General features: G+C 42.0%; 1 protein-coding gene across 3 annotated transcripts in view; it reads right to left on the bottom strand.

Moving 5' to 3' along the window:
- Positions 1 to 14,842, bottom strand: part of LOC140197565 (ankyrin repeat and SOCS box protein 5-like) — a 104,791-nt gene that overhangs the window by 49,376 nt on the left and 40,573 nt on the right. The window contains exon 1 of one of the 3 annotated variants that reach the window (XM_072257680.1): positions 9,850 to 9,970. The exons of the other annotated variants lie outside the window; for them this stretch is intronic. Within the exon in view, the coding sequence (XP_072113781.1) occupies positions 9,850 to 9,964 (115 nt within the window). The 5' untranslated portion in view covers positions 9,965 to 9,970. Of the gene's footprint in view, positions 1 to 9,849; positions 9,971 to 14,842 lie in introns of those variants that run through there. 3 annotated transcript variants of the gene reach the window in all.

The following is a 14,842-nucleotide window of genomic DNA, read 5'->3' on the forward strand; positions in this document are numbered from 1 at the left end:
CTGTGCATCTGGTATGAACCAGCACTGGCTCAGTCATGCTCTACCAATTCAAATCAGAAGAAGAGTGTTTACTCTGAAAATACTAAGTGCTAAATGCTGGTTCTGAGTATTGTGCCCCACATACTGTACAAGTCTAGTATTTGTTGCTCTCTCTCCTTCACCCCATCACAAAAACAGACCGGACATTTACTTTTGAAGAAACATTTCAAAGATCAAAGCCATATGATAGGCAATGGGAAACCATTTCAACTACTCTTCCCTGGTAAGTGGTTCAAGAATAGCTTGAACGAGCCTTGAGTCAGGACAGAGTAGAGTAAGTTTATTGTTAAATTGCACACATGTCACTGTATACTAATCTGAGATTAATTTTCTTGCAGACATTTACAAGAAAATAAATAAATACAATAGAATTTACATAAACAAAGACTGACAACCAATGTGCAAAAGAAGACAAATTGTGCTTATAACGATAAATAAATAATACTGAGAAAATGAATCACATAGTCCTTGAAAGTGAATCTGTAAATTGTGTAATCCGTTCAGAGTTGAGGTGAGTTAAGTTATTCTATCCACACTGGTTCAGGAGCCCGATGGTTGAAGGGTAATAACTGTTCCTGAAACTGCTGGTGAACTTACAGATCCTGTACTTGCTTTTCGATGGCAGCAGCAAGGAGAGAACATGGCCTAGATGGCGGGGCGTGTGATGATGGATACTGCTATCTCATGGCAGCGCTTCATGTGGATGCGCTCAAGGGAGGGGAAGGGAGGAGAAACCCATATGGACTAGCAAGGAATTATATTCAAAGGAAAGAAGGATTAGGTACAAAGCTCATAGGACACATTACGCCTTGCATTTGTTCCAGGAGTTAAGTAGTGCTGAACTATTAAAGTTAGTGTGAAAACATGTTTATGTAACAGTTGCCTGATGCCATCAAATCCAGGACAGTTGTTCCCAATTAATTCCTGCACTCTGGAGTTCTTTTCCCAGTACACATTGTCCTTCATATATCACCGTCCACTTTTAAGAGCCTCTTTGATAGCATTCTCAGTCACAACCTCTAATGAGCTCCAGTTCCCAATTCAAGTGTGAATACGTACACTCAGGCAGGCTTTGATACCTCTTCCAAAACTACGAATAGAACAAAAATCGAAAAGAGTAAACAGTCGGCCATTTCGGGCCGAGACCCTTCATCAGGACTGGGAAAAACAAATGAGAATTCATACACTATTGAAAGGGGCCTTTGTCCCACCATGACTATGTTGACATCAAGTTTTCCACAGCAATGTTTTCACCCAGAGGGTGGTTAGAGTGAGAAGATGGGATGAGGGGAGGAAGAAGTAGAAGATAGCAGGTGATAGGTGAAACTGGGATGGGGGAAAGGGTGAAGTAAAGAGTTGGGAGTTGATTGGTGAAAGAGATAAAAGGCTGGAAGAGAGGGAATCTGATAGGAGAAGTTAGAAAACCATGGAAGAAGGGGCAGCGCCAGAGGGAGCTGATGGACAAGTAAGGAGATAAGGTGAGAGAGGGAAACAGGAATGGACAATGGTGAATGAGACTGGGGAGGAGGCAAATACCAGAATTATTCAGATATTCAGATCCTGCCAGGCCTGCTGAGTTCCTCTAGTGTTTTGTGTGTGTTGCTTTGGATTTTCAGCATCTGCAGATCTTCTTGTGTTTGGAATAGAACAAAAATTATGGTTTGGGGAAGACAAGACATTATGATCAAAGATTCATACAGTATTGAAAGGGGCCTTTGCCCCACCATGACTATGTTGACATGAAGTTTTTCACAGCAACGTTTTCACCCAGAGGGTGGTTAGTGTGTGAATGAGCTGCCAGATGAAGTGGTTGAATAAGGTACATTGCTCGCATTTAAAAGCCAGTTGGATAGGTACATGGATAGGATAGCATTAGAACGATATGAGCCAAATGTGGGCAAATGGGACTAGCTTGGATGGGAATCTCAGTCGGCATGGACCAGTTGGACCTGTTTTCATGCTGTATGACTCTAAGTGCTAATCCCATTTCCTAGCACTCAATTACAGTCGGCTATACTTTGGAATTCAAATTCTAAACCAAGAGCGAGATTTGATCGATATAAGCGCCGGGCCGATTGGGAAAGGTTGAGTATTGGTTGAAACGTGGCAGCAGGGTCTAGAGCCAAAGGATATCAATGTGACAAGGCCTGGGTCCCAGAGTGAGGAACCACCCGATGCTGGGATAATTTAAATACCGGACCATGGATTGACAGGGCAAGGTGTCGGGATCAGAGGCATGGATTGGAATATAGGAATTTAAAGTGGGGCCTTATATGGGAGGCAGGGTTTGAGGGTCGGCACAACATTGTGGGCCAAAGGGCCTGTACTGTGCTGTACTATTCTATGTTCTATGTTCTATGGATTGGGCCAGTTCTGCTCGTTGCTCCATGATGTTTACTCTGCTCTTCGCTGCACTGAGGCTGAGGCTGTGTACTTTGAACTATGAACTGGTTGTCCATATGCTTCTTAAATATTGTGTGAGTATAAGACGAAGGAGGTATTCATACAATTTTATAAAAATCTGCAGTGGGCAGCACAGGTTTGGTCACCACACTACAGGATGGAGGTGATTGCACTGACGAAGGTGCAGAGGAGGTACACCATGATATTTGCTGGGATGGGTATTTCCATTATGAAGAGAGACTGGAAAGACTCTTTCTTTGCAATAGATAAGGCTCATGAGGAACCTGATCGAGCTACACAAAATTATGAAGATCAATGATAGGGAAAAATGACCAGAAACTTTTTTTCCATGAGGAAAGATATACATTTAAAGTAAAGGACAGGAGCCTATTAGGGTATTTGAGGTCACTGAAATCTGGAATGTCCAGATGGTCAGCTTGGTGAATGTAGCTTCCTTCAGAACATTCATGACTTCTACACCTAAAATGCCATGGCACAGGGTTAAGAGCTGAAAAATAGGATTTGTATAGACATGTACCTGAGGGATGGCACAGATATGATGGGCTGAAGGGTCCATTTCTATGCTGTATGATTCTATGATAGTGGTAATTTAAATGAACAAATGATTTCTAAACAGATGAATTTACAGAATGGATAAGTTGAATTCACTACGGTGTGAGTCAGGGGTTCTCACCACAAATGAACGCAGAAAATGTTGGAAATACTCAGCTGGTCAGACAGTATTACCGGAGTGAGATAGTGAATGAAAAATTCAGAGTGACAAACTTTCATCAAACCTGCAAAAACATTAGGAAAAAGATGCAAGTTTCAGGTTGCAATGACTTGATCTCCTCCACTGTCCATGGCAATGAATTCCAAATTCACCACCCTTTGGCTAAAGAAATTCCCCACACATCTCTCTTCTAAACGGACATCCTTCTATTCTGAGGCTGTGCCCTCTGGTCCTAGACTATCCCACTATTGCAAACATCCTCTTCATGTCCACTCTATCCAGGCCTTTCAATATTTCAATGAGATTCACCCCCTGCCATTCTTTTGAACTCCAGTGAGGACAGGCTAAAGCCATTAAACATAATTTCTTCATTTCCTGGATTATACCTGTTAACTGCCTCCAGAAACTCTACAATACTCGCCCATTCTTCCTTAGATATGGAGCCTAATACTGCTCACAATGCTCCAAATGTGGCCTGACCAATGCCTTATGACATACTTGTTTATATATTCTAGTCCTCTCGACTGTGTGTGTCCTATAAATGCCCCTGATGGTTTGCATACTCCTTTATGAGGAATGCTAGAAATGTGAGAGACAGTTCCAGCGGGGCCGATTATCTGAAAGTGTGAAATTCAGTTCTGCAGACACAAAGCCATTGAATCAATGATCCAGTTCAAACAAAAGTGGTCGAAATAACCAGCATATCTGAGAGCATCTGTGGAGCAGGAACCCATGCATCATCTGCATAATCTTTCATCAGATTGTCTCCACGGTGTTTCCAGCATAAAGGTTTTCAGGCTCCAAAGTTATTTTTTGCTTGCTGGTTGCAATTGAGTAGTAAAGGCCCGAATGTGCCAAAGTGAAAGCAGAACTAATCTTCACTGGAATAGTGTGGGAGGTCAAAGTGAAAGAAGTCAGAGAGGGAGCAAGATGGAGAATTAAACTGAAGGTGGGCTGGAAGCTCTGGGCTCAAAGGACAGTTTCTGAAAATCCATCATCCTGTTTGCATCAAGTATACCTGCCAACCGGAGACCACATCATCAGCAGTGAATCAGGTTAATAGATCAGATTAATGAGGAAAAGTGACAAGTGAGGTTTATTGTCATTTAACTACATACATGTATGTAACATATATAATGTATATAGAAACCAAACAACGTTTCTTTGAACCAGCACATGAAGCATAGCACTACACATAACACAGGATAACTTATGAAGGTAAGGATAAAATCTACAGGCAAATGACAGGAAAGTGACAAACTAAAGTGCATTTATATTAAATACCATTCAGTATGGAACAGATTAACCAGTGACACTTTGAATATGATGTGGCTGGGAGTTCAGAAGCCGAATGACCTGGGGGAAGAAACTGTTTCTCATCCCGACCGATCTTGTTTTTATGCATCAGAGTCTCCTGCCTGATGGTAGAAAGTCAAAGAGGATGCAGGATGGGTGGGTGGGATTATTAAAAATACTAAGGGTCCTACGTATGTAGCGCTCCTGATAAATGTCCCTGATGGATGGTAGGGTTACCCTGATGATCTTCTCAGCTGTTCTCACAGTCCTTTGTAGGGACTTCAGGTCTGATGCTTGACTGCTCCCATACCAGATGGAGACACAACTTGTCAGGATGCTCTCAATGGTGCTCCTGTAAAACACAGTTAATTTGGTGCCGGGGGGGCGGCGGGGGGAACGTGTTATAGGAGCCTTGATTGCCTCAGTCTTCTTAGGAAGTGGAGGAGCTGCTGTGCCTTCTTGTCAGAGAGGTGATATTAAGGGACCAGGTGAGGTCATCCGTGATGTGAACTCCCAGGAACTTGGTGCATTTAATTTTCTCTATGGAGGAACCATGGAGGATGAGTTGGCTGCACCTTCCTGAAGTCCACAATGATTTCCTTTGTCTTCTCCACCTTCAGGCTGAGGTTGTTCTTCTCACACCAATCCATCAGCCGCTCCACTTTCCCTCTATACTCCGTCTCGTCATTGTTCTTGAAAAGGCCAACCACTGTTATGTCAACCGCAAAGTTGATGACACGGTTCGAGCTGGATCCTGATACAGCCCTGTGTCAGCAGTATGAACAGCAGCGGGCTGAGCACACAGCCTTGGGGAGCACCAGTGCTCATTGTAATAGGACAAGAGACACTGCTGCCCTCACGGAATGACTATCACCTTACTGTTAATATGTCCAGTATCCAATTGCAGAGGGAGGTGTTGAAATCTAGTGAAGACAGTTTCTCCACCATTTTCCGGGGTATGATGGTGTGGAATGCCAAACAAAACACCAGGCAACTATTTTCCTGACAGACAGCCAGCAGAGTATAGGGGTGGAGAGGGACTGAATGAGTTTCTGTATAGGGGGAGATTTGATAGTTACAAGTATGTTGATACAGCACAGAATAGCCTCTTGATCTGTGCTGCACCTGCAATCCCTGACAACCCAAATTTAACCCTAACCTAATCATTGGGCAATTTACAATGAGCAATTAACCTACACAATACGTCTTTGGACTGTGGGAGGAAACTGGAGCACCCAGGGAAAACCCACACATTCTACGGACAGGACGTATAGACCCTTTGCAGATGACACTGAAATTGAAACCCAAAATCTGATACTAAGAGCTAACTGCTACGCTAATGTGGCGTACTGTGATGGGTATAGGTTGCGTAAATTCAAGGAGGTTTTTTCCACTGACGTTGAGTCAGGCTAGATCTAGAGGTTATGAGTTAAGGGTGAAAGGTGAAATGTTGAAGGGGAACATGAGGAGGAATTTCTTCGCTCAGAGGGTGGTAAAAGTGTGGAATGAGCTGCCAACAGAAGTGGTGACTGCAGGTTTGATTTCAATATGTAAGAGATATTTGAATAGGTACATGGATGAGAGGTGTATGGAGGGCTATGGCTGAGATGCAAGTTGATGGGACTAGCCAGCTGAATAGTTCGGCATGGAGCAGATGGGCTAAATAGCCTGTTTCTGTGCTGTAGTGTTCTATGACTATAAGTGAAGAGCCCATAGGCAATCCTCAGTGGGATAGATGTGTAGAGAGATTGGAGAACCATGGTAAAAATAAAGCATTTAGGACCAGGAACTGTCACTGTGGCAGATAACATGAGAAGTTTCACTTGTTGAGGGGAAGGGGACTTGCTGTGGCAAGAAAGAATAATCAAGATAGAAAGAGATGAAGTTTGGATACAAAGTCCAAGATGAAACAATGGAGAAGCAAGAGACTACAGATGCTGGGATCTGGAGCAATAGATAAGAGGCTCCAACTGAAGGCTGAAGACTCCAGGCTGAAGAAGGGTCTTGATCCTAAACATCTACTGTCCGTTTCTGTCCACAGATGCTGCCTGATCTGCTGAGTTCTTCAAACATCTTTTATGCTGAAGCAGAAACAAAGGATCTACTGAAAGACTCCAGCTTGTGGATCAGGATGTAGCAGTTTTGAACAATCTATCAACAACACTGAGACACTTGGTTATATGTTGCTATGTTTAATCCCAAGAGGAGCAATTTCTAGAATGCCTATGAGATGGATTTTTAGAGCAGCTCGTGTCTGAGCTAACATGAGGATTAGCCTTTCTGGACTGGGTGCTGTGCAATGAAATGGAATTGATTAAGAGCTTAAGGTAAAAGAACACTTAGGGTCAAGTGACCATAATATAGTCAAATTCACCCTGAAATTTGAAAAGGAGAAGTTAAAGTCATACGTATCAGTATCATTGTGGAGTTAAGGGAATTACAGAGGCATGAGAGAGGAATTGGTCAGAATTGATTTGAAAGGAACACTGGCAGGTAAGACAGCAGGACAGCAATGGCTGAAATTTCTGGAAGCAATTTGGAAGGCACAGGATATACATCCCAAAATGGAAGAAGCATTCTAAATGCAAGATGACATAACTGTGACTGACAAGAGAAGTCAAAGCCAGCATAAAGGCCAAACACAGGGCATATAATAGAGCAAAAATTAGTGGGAAGTTAGAGGATTGGGAAGCTTTTAAAAAACAGCAGAAGGCAACTAAAAAAGTTATCTAGAAGGTAAAGATGGAATATGAAAGTAAGCTTGCCAATAATATTAAAGAGGATACCAAATGTTTCTTCAGATACATGAACAGTCAGAGAGGCGAGAGTGAATATTGGACTGTTGGAAAACAATGCTGGAGAGGTAGTAATGGGGGACAAGGAAATAGTGGACAAACTGAATAAGTACTTTGCATCAGTGTTCACTGTGGAAGACAATGGCAGTATAGCTGAAGTTCCAGGCATCAGGGGTCATGAAGTGTGTGAAGGTACCATTACTAGGGTGAAGGTTCTTGAGAAACTGAAAGGTCTCAACATAGGTAGGTCACCTGGACCAGATGGTGAACACCCAGAGTACTGAAAGAGGCAGATGAAGAGACTCTGGAGACATTAGTAATGATCTTTCAAGAATCACTAGATTCTGGAATGGTTCCAGAATACTGCAAAATTATAAATGCCAGTCCACTGTTCAAGAAGGGAGGGAGGCAGAAAAATAGAAATTATAAGCCATTTAGAGTGACCTCAGTGGCTGGGAAGATATTGGACTCAATTGTTCCAGATGTGTTTTCAGGGTACTTGGAAGCACATGATAAAGTAAGCTGTCATCAGTATGGTTTGCTCAAGGGAAGGTCTTGCCTGTCTAATATGTTGGAATTCTTTGAAGAAATAACAAGCAGGATAGACAAAGGAGAATTGGTTGATGTTGTGTACTTGGATATTCAGAAGACCTTTGACAAGGTGCTAGACATGAAGCTGCTTAACAAGTTATGAGACCATGGTATTACAGGAAAGATACTAACATGGGTAAAGCAGTGGCTGAATAGCAGGAGGTAAAGAGAGAATAAAGGGAGCCTTTTCTGGCTGGCTGCCAATGACTAGTGGTGTTCCACAGGGGTCTGTGTTGGGACCGATTATTTTTAAGTTATATGTCAATGATTTGGATGATGGAATTGATGACTTTATTGCAAAGTTTTCAGACAACAGGAAGATAGGTGGAGGGGCAGATAGTTTTGAGGAAGTAGTGAGGCTATATTCACTTAGATTAGGTGAATGGGCAAAGAAGTAGCAGATGAAATACAGTGTTGTGAAGTGTATGGACATGCTCTTTGGTAGAAGAAATAAAAAGATAGGATATTTTCTAAATGGAGAGAAAATGCAAAAAAAAACCTGAGGTGCTAAGGGATTTGGGAACCCTTCTGCAGGATTCCCTAATGGTTAATTTACAGGTTGAGTCTGGGTTGAGGAAGGCAAATGCAATGTTAACATTCTTTCAAGAGGACTAGAATATAAAAGCAAGGATGTAACATTGAGACTTTATAAAGCACTGGTGAGGCCTCTCTTGGAGTATTATGAGCAGCTTTGGGCCCCTTATCTTGGAAAGGATGAGCTGAAACTGGGGAGGTTTCAAAGGAGGTTTATGAAAATGATTTCAGGATTGAATGGCTTATCACATAAAAAGCTTTTGAATACTTGGGGCTGTATTCACTAGAATTCAGAAGAATAAGGGCTGATCCAGTTGAAACCTATCAAATGGTGAAAGTCCTTGATAAGAGTGGATGTGGAGAGGATGTTTCCTATGGTGGGAGAGCGTAAGACCAAGGAATGAAACCTCAGAATAGAGGGGTGTATTTTTAGAATGGAGATAAGGAGGAATTTCTTTATCCAGAGAGTGGTGAATCTGTGGAATTCATTGCCACAGACAGCTGTGGAGGGCAAGTCTTTATGCATATTTTGGGCAGAGGCTGATAGATGTCAGGGCATGAAGGGATATAGAGGAAAGGCAAGGAGATTGGAGCTGAGAGGAAAATTAGATCAGCCATGATGAAATGGTGGAGCAGACTCAATGGGCCAAATCGCCTACTTCTGCTCCTATATCTTATGGTCCTGTGGTCTTAAAGTGGAAGCCACCCAATATTGTATCAGCCAGTCATACCTTGCTGAAAAAGATCTGCTAAGGAAGAAGATCTTGCATTTATAAATTATAGTTTGGAATGTATAATGTTACACAGCTATTGCAAAACATTCAATTTTAGTCACTATTTTAACATACGAAGCCCAGCACACAGTTTTCACGAGTTCCCACAGATTAAAGTGATAAAGACCAAATAATCTGTATAAACTCAAAAGATAATGCAGATAGTGGAAATCCAGAGTAACACACACAAAACACTGAAGGGACTCAGCAGGCCAGGCAGCATCTATTCAAAAGTCAATGTTTTGGCCCAAGTCTCTTCATCAGGACCGGAAAGGAAGGGGGATGAAGCCAGAATAAGAGAATGGGGGAACTTAACAGGAAGAATTCCCTTGTGGTTCGTTGAAAGTAAGGAAGATTTTTCTTTAAAATAAAGCCTCTCAGTTGAACCTGCCTTCCAAAGGATGACTCTAGGAAAAGTGGAGAGCTCCCTTGGAAGGTCAGCCCATATTTGTATGCAGAAGTCTCTGAGGAGTCAGTCAAACCTCCCACCTTTAGATCCAGAGCAAAATTTGCTACCCACAGAAATGTCAGCTGAGACCTAAGTTTAGAACAAGTCTGGCTAATTCCCAAGGTGCCAGGTGGTATTTACCTGGCTTTCAACATTAAAATTTCCCAAAGGAAAAGGTATTAGTTCAGTAATGCAGTAATGTCAAATCACAAATTAGCATGTGGAATTTGTACTGACCTTGGCTGGTGAGGATTCCCCAAACTATCTTTCTTTTGTTCGCTGATTCTTCAAATCTTTCTGGAAGACTCTTACGTTTACTGCAATGACTGTGAACTGAGGTATGTCTGGACATGTTTACTTTGGCTTTCTCTGCAGCAGGGAGTTGCTAGAGCACGTTTGTTTGTGAGTGTGTTGGGGGGGAGTGGCTTAATGTTAGCATGATTTTGCAGATCGGATTGGATGCCTGAGTATTTTTACCCCTGGCTTGTTATATTAAGCACTTTGGTTGGGAAAGCAGTGCGGATATGCAATCCCATGACAGGTTACATATGACGAGAAATCACAGGCTCCAAGTGGTGTCACTTCCAGAATGTGTTTTAACAGAGATAGGCCAGCCCTGCTTGGTAACTACAAGACTGCAGGTTTTTAATGGTCAAAGATTTACCATGAACTCTTGATTATCATTAACTCTCGATTATTATTAAGTTTGTCAACCTGCACTGCACCCTCTGTAGCTGTTACACTTTATTCTGCATTCTGTTCTTATTTTACCTTGCATTACCTCAACGCACTGTGAAATGAATCAATCTGTAAAACAGCATGCAAGACAAGCTTTCCACTGTACCTTAAACATTTACAATAATAAACCAATTCCAGTTCCTTAAAGTTCTGGTAATCTCAGTGGAGTTTCTGAATATTTCACATAATAAGATTTAAATAAGTAATCATTCCGAGGCTAAAGGAAATAGATCAACACTTAAAGCAGATTAAATTGCACAGAAAAACAGAGCTTTAAGGCCTTTTTATTCCAGGGGAAAAAATATCCTTTATAAAACGGGTCATTCCAACAGAAAGGAAAAGGTACACCCTCCCTTCAAATGCTTCAATGTTTTTCTTCCATGATTTTAAATTAGTAAGAAAACCCTGCTTTTAATATCAGTCCTCCCCACTTTCTAACTGTACTTTTGTGGAGCATTTTGGAAGATTTTATTTGTTCAATGTCTATATAAGTGCCATTTGCTTTTGTAGAACAGGAATGTCAAATCTACCATCTGGGGAAAGGGAGCAGAGCTCCTTCACAGATTCAAAGTACATTTATTATCAAAGTACGTATACAGTATACAAGCCTGAGATTTGTCTTCCTCACAGCCACGAAACAAAGAAAACCATAGAACACATTCTAAGAAAAACATCAACAGCTCCATCCCCCACCCCACCATGCAGGAAAATAAACAAATCGTGCAAGCAGCAACAAAAAAACACAGAAAATAGAACACAAAAATCGAAAGAGTCCAGGCATATTCAGTTCGGAAACACGAGGAAATCTGCAGATGCTGGAAATTCAAGCAACACACACAAAATGCTGGTGGAACGCAACAGGCCAGGCAGCATCTATAGGAAGAAGTACAGTCAATGTTTCCGGTCGAGACCCTTCGTCAGGACTAATGGAAGAAAGAGATAGTAAGAGGTTTGAAAGTGGGAGGGGGAGGGGGAGATCCGAAATGATAGGAGAAGACGGGAGAGGGAGGGATGAAGCCAAGGGCTGGAAAGTTGATTGGCAAAAGGGATGCAAGGCTGGAAGAGGGGGAGTATCATTAGACAGAAGGCCTTGGAAGAATGAAAGGCAGAGGGGAGCACCAGAGGAAGATGGAGAACAGGAAAGGAGTTATTGTGAGAGGGAAAGAGAAAAAACAACAAATAAATAAATAGGGATGGGGTAAGAAGGGGAGGAGAGGCATTAACGAAGTTAGAGAAGTCAATGTTCATGCCATCAGGTTGGAGGCTACCCAGACGGAATATAAGGTGTTGTTCCTCCAACCTGAGTGTGGCTTCATCTCGACAGTAGAGGAGGCCATGGATTGACATATTGGAATGAGAATGGGATGTGGAATTAAAATGTGCGGCCACTGGGAGATCCTGCTTCCTCTGGCGGACAGAGCGTAGGTGAATCTGTTCAGTTCGGCTCGGTTTGTTATCTGCAGGCAGCCCAATCAAAATCGCCCAAAGTAGCAACAAAAAAAAAGTGCGACCAGAAACCAGAAACGCATTATAACATGAACTAATCTAATCTAATCTAATCTAAACTACAGAGTCCAATCCATAAAAATGTGTCGATTAAACCGTGCCCAAGACCTGGAAATCAGGCACCATCCTCTGACAACGTCAAGGGAAAGAGACCATTCCGATACAGGGATCTTACTTCAAGCAAGAAGGAGACAGAAAGAGACCATCACACATAGACACCTTCCTCCAGGAGCAGCGAGTGAGATGTCGGAGACCACCCCCTCGCCTTGATGATTTCAATCTTCCTCGGCGCTTTAATCAGTGAGATCGACAAGAAATGCAGTTAATTACGGGCTTGCCAAGCTTATTGGCCTTGGGGCCGCACACTTCACTCGAAGCCTCAACTAACCCTTTCAGACCCAGCCAAACGCCAGATCGGTCAATCAGCCTGAAAACACACCACCAAAATGTAGATCGCAGGCTCCAGCGGTAGCAGAACCACAGTTGAAATAAAAAGAAGATGTAAAAGAAGTGAACGAAATAGTTTTGTAAACCTTCTTATATATCCTCAATAAACAGAGTCACTGAGTCTGCAATCTTGCTTACTTCATCCTGCTTTTCTGCTTGCTGGTGAACTGAACAGAAATGCTTTGAAAATCTTGGCTCACTTGGCAGTATTTTCACTCTTGCTGCTATTTCCAACCAGCGATTTGAGCAAAATAACCTAAAGTTTGGTTGCAGTACTGAAGGTCAATGTCCTGTGGGAGATGCTGCTTCCTCACTTCAATGCAATTAATAAAAACCATAGGACTATTCTGAGGAAGAGCAATGGAGTAATCCATGGTATAAAGATCACTACCTATCCTTTCATCAGTATTTCTGTAAAACTGATAATTTGATCAGTATTACATTGCTATAAACAGTAACATAGAGGAATAAGACCATTGGACATAGGTCATTCAGCTCATCGTGTCTGCTTCACTATTCTATCATGGCTGATTCCAGATCCCACTCAACCCCATATACCTGACCTCTTACCATAACCTTTGATGCTCTGACCAATCAAGAAACTATCAAGTTTCACTTTAAATATACCCACGGTCTTGGCCTCCACAGCTGTCTGTGGCAGAACGTCCCACAGATTCACTACTCTCTGGCTAACAAAGTTCCTCCTTACCTCTGTTCTAAAGGGTCACCCCTCAATTTTGAGGCTGTGCCATCTAGTTCTGGATACCCCCACCATAGGAAACATCCTCTCCACATCCACCTTATCTAGTCCTTTCAACATTCAGTAGGTTTCAATCAGATCCTCTTGCATTCTTCTAAATTCCAGTAGTACAGACCCAAAGCTACCAAATGCTCCTCATATGTTAACCATTCATTCCCAGAATTATACTCATAAACCTCCACTGGAACCTCTCCAATGACAACATGCCCTTTCTGAGATATGGCTGCCAAAACTGTTGACAATACTCAGGAGATAATGCTGAGGCTTTAAATGACACTGCTCCTTGACCAGTATCTTATAAAGCCGCAGCATTATCTCCTGGTGTTTATATTCTATTTTCCTTGAAATTAATGCCAACATTGCATTTTGCAATGTTTTACCATAGATTCAACCTGTAAATTAACCTTCTGGCACTCTTGCACAAGGACTCCTAAGTCCTTTTGCACTTCTGATATTTTGAATTTTCTCTGCCCTTCTGTTCCTTTATCATACATTTCTCAACACTGTATTCCAACTTCTATTCTTCCAATATGTCTAAGTCCTTCTGCAATTGCATTGCTTCCTCATCACTACCTACCCCTCCATCTAGTTTCATATCATCCGCAAACTTTGCCACAAAGCCATGATTCCATTATTTAAATCATTGATGAACAATGTGAAAAGTAGTGGTCCCAATACTGACCCCTGAGGAACACCACTAGTCACTGGAAGCCAACCAGACAAGGCCCCTTTTATTCCCACTTGCTACCTCCTGCCTGTCAGCCATTCCTCTATTCATGCCAGTATCTTTCCTGTAATGCCATAGGATTTCCTCATGTTAAGCATGAGTGACACCTTATCAAATGCCTTCTGAAAATCCAAGTAAATGACATCCACTGCCTCTCCTTTGTCCACCCTGTTTGTTAATTCCTCGAAGAACTCTAACAGATTTGACAGGCAACATTTCCCTTCACAGAAACCATGCTGACTTTGACTCAATTTATCATTAGTCTCCAAGTACACTGAAATCCCATCCTTAATAATGGACTCCAATACTTTCCCAACCACTGAGGTTAGGCCAATTGGCCTATAATTTCCTTTCTTTTGCCTTCGTCCCTTCTTAAAGAGTGGAGTGACATCTGCAATTTTCCAATGTCACTCTGCTCTTTAAGAAGGGAGGAAGGCAAAAGAAAGGAAATTTTAGGCCATTTGGAGATGTTAGTAATTACAGGCCATGCATGTGGAGATAAAGTACAGTCACAGGCCAATTGACCATCAAACACATACTATCAACCTTTTATGCCAGTTCTATACTTATTCCATTTCTTTTATTTTCTCCAAATTCTCATCAACTCCACTCAGGTTCTACCACTCCCGCACTCACAAATGGGAACATATTTTGGCCAATTAGCTTAACAGGTACATCCTTGAAATGTGGGAGAAATTTGCATCATCCATACAGTCATAGGGAGAAAGAAAAACTCTGCACACACAGCACCTGATGTTGGGATTGAACCCAGGCTTCTGGTGCTGTCAAGAGATGGCTCTATTGATTAAACTACTGGGCTGCCCATGGAGCTTACAGTATAAAAATTACTTACAGGTTACGGCACTTTCAAAGTACTTCATTGACTGTAAAGTGCAAGAGCATTCTGAAAGGGATGAGAAAGGTTATATATAAATCCCTGTCTTTTTCTTCCTAATATTGAAATATGGAGGAAGATCTGCTTGGACCATAATACAAAGGTAACGATCTGCAGGATTCATGTTCAGATAGACTTGAGAGGCAAGTAAACAAAT

The sequence above is a fragment of the Mobula birostris genome, chromosome 5, assembly GCF_030028105.1.
Source record: "Mobula birostris isolate sMobBir1 chromosome 5, sMobBir1.hap1, whole genome shotgun sequence".
In the NCBI taxonomy this organism is placed as follows: domain Eukaryota; kingdom Metazoa; phylum Chordata; class Chondrichthyes; order Myliobatiformes; family Myliobatidae; genus Mobula; species Mobula birostris.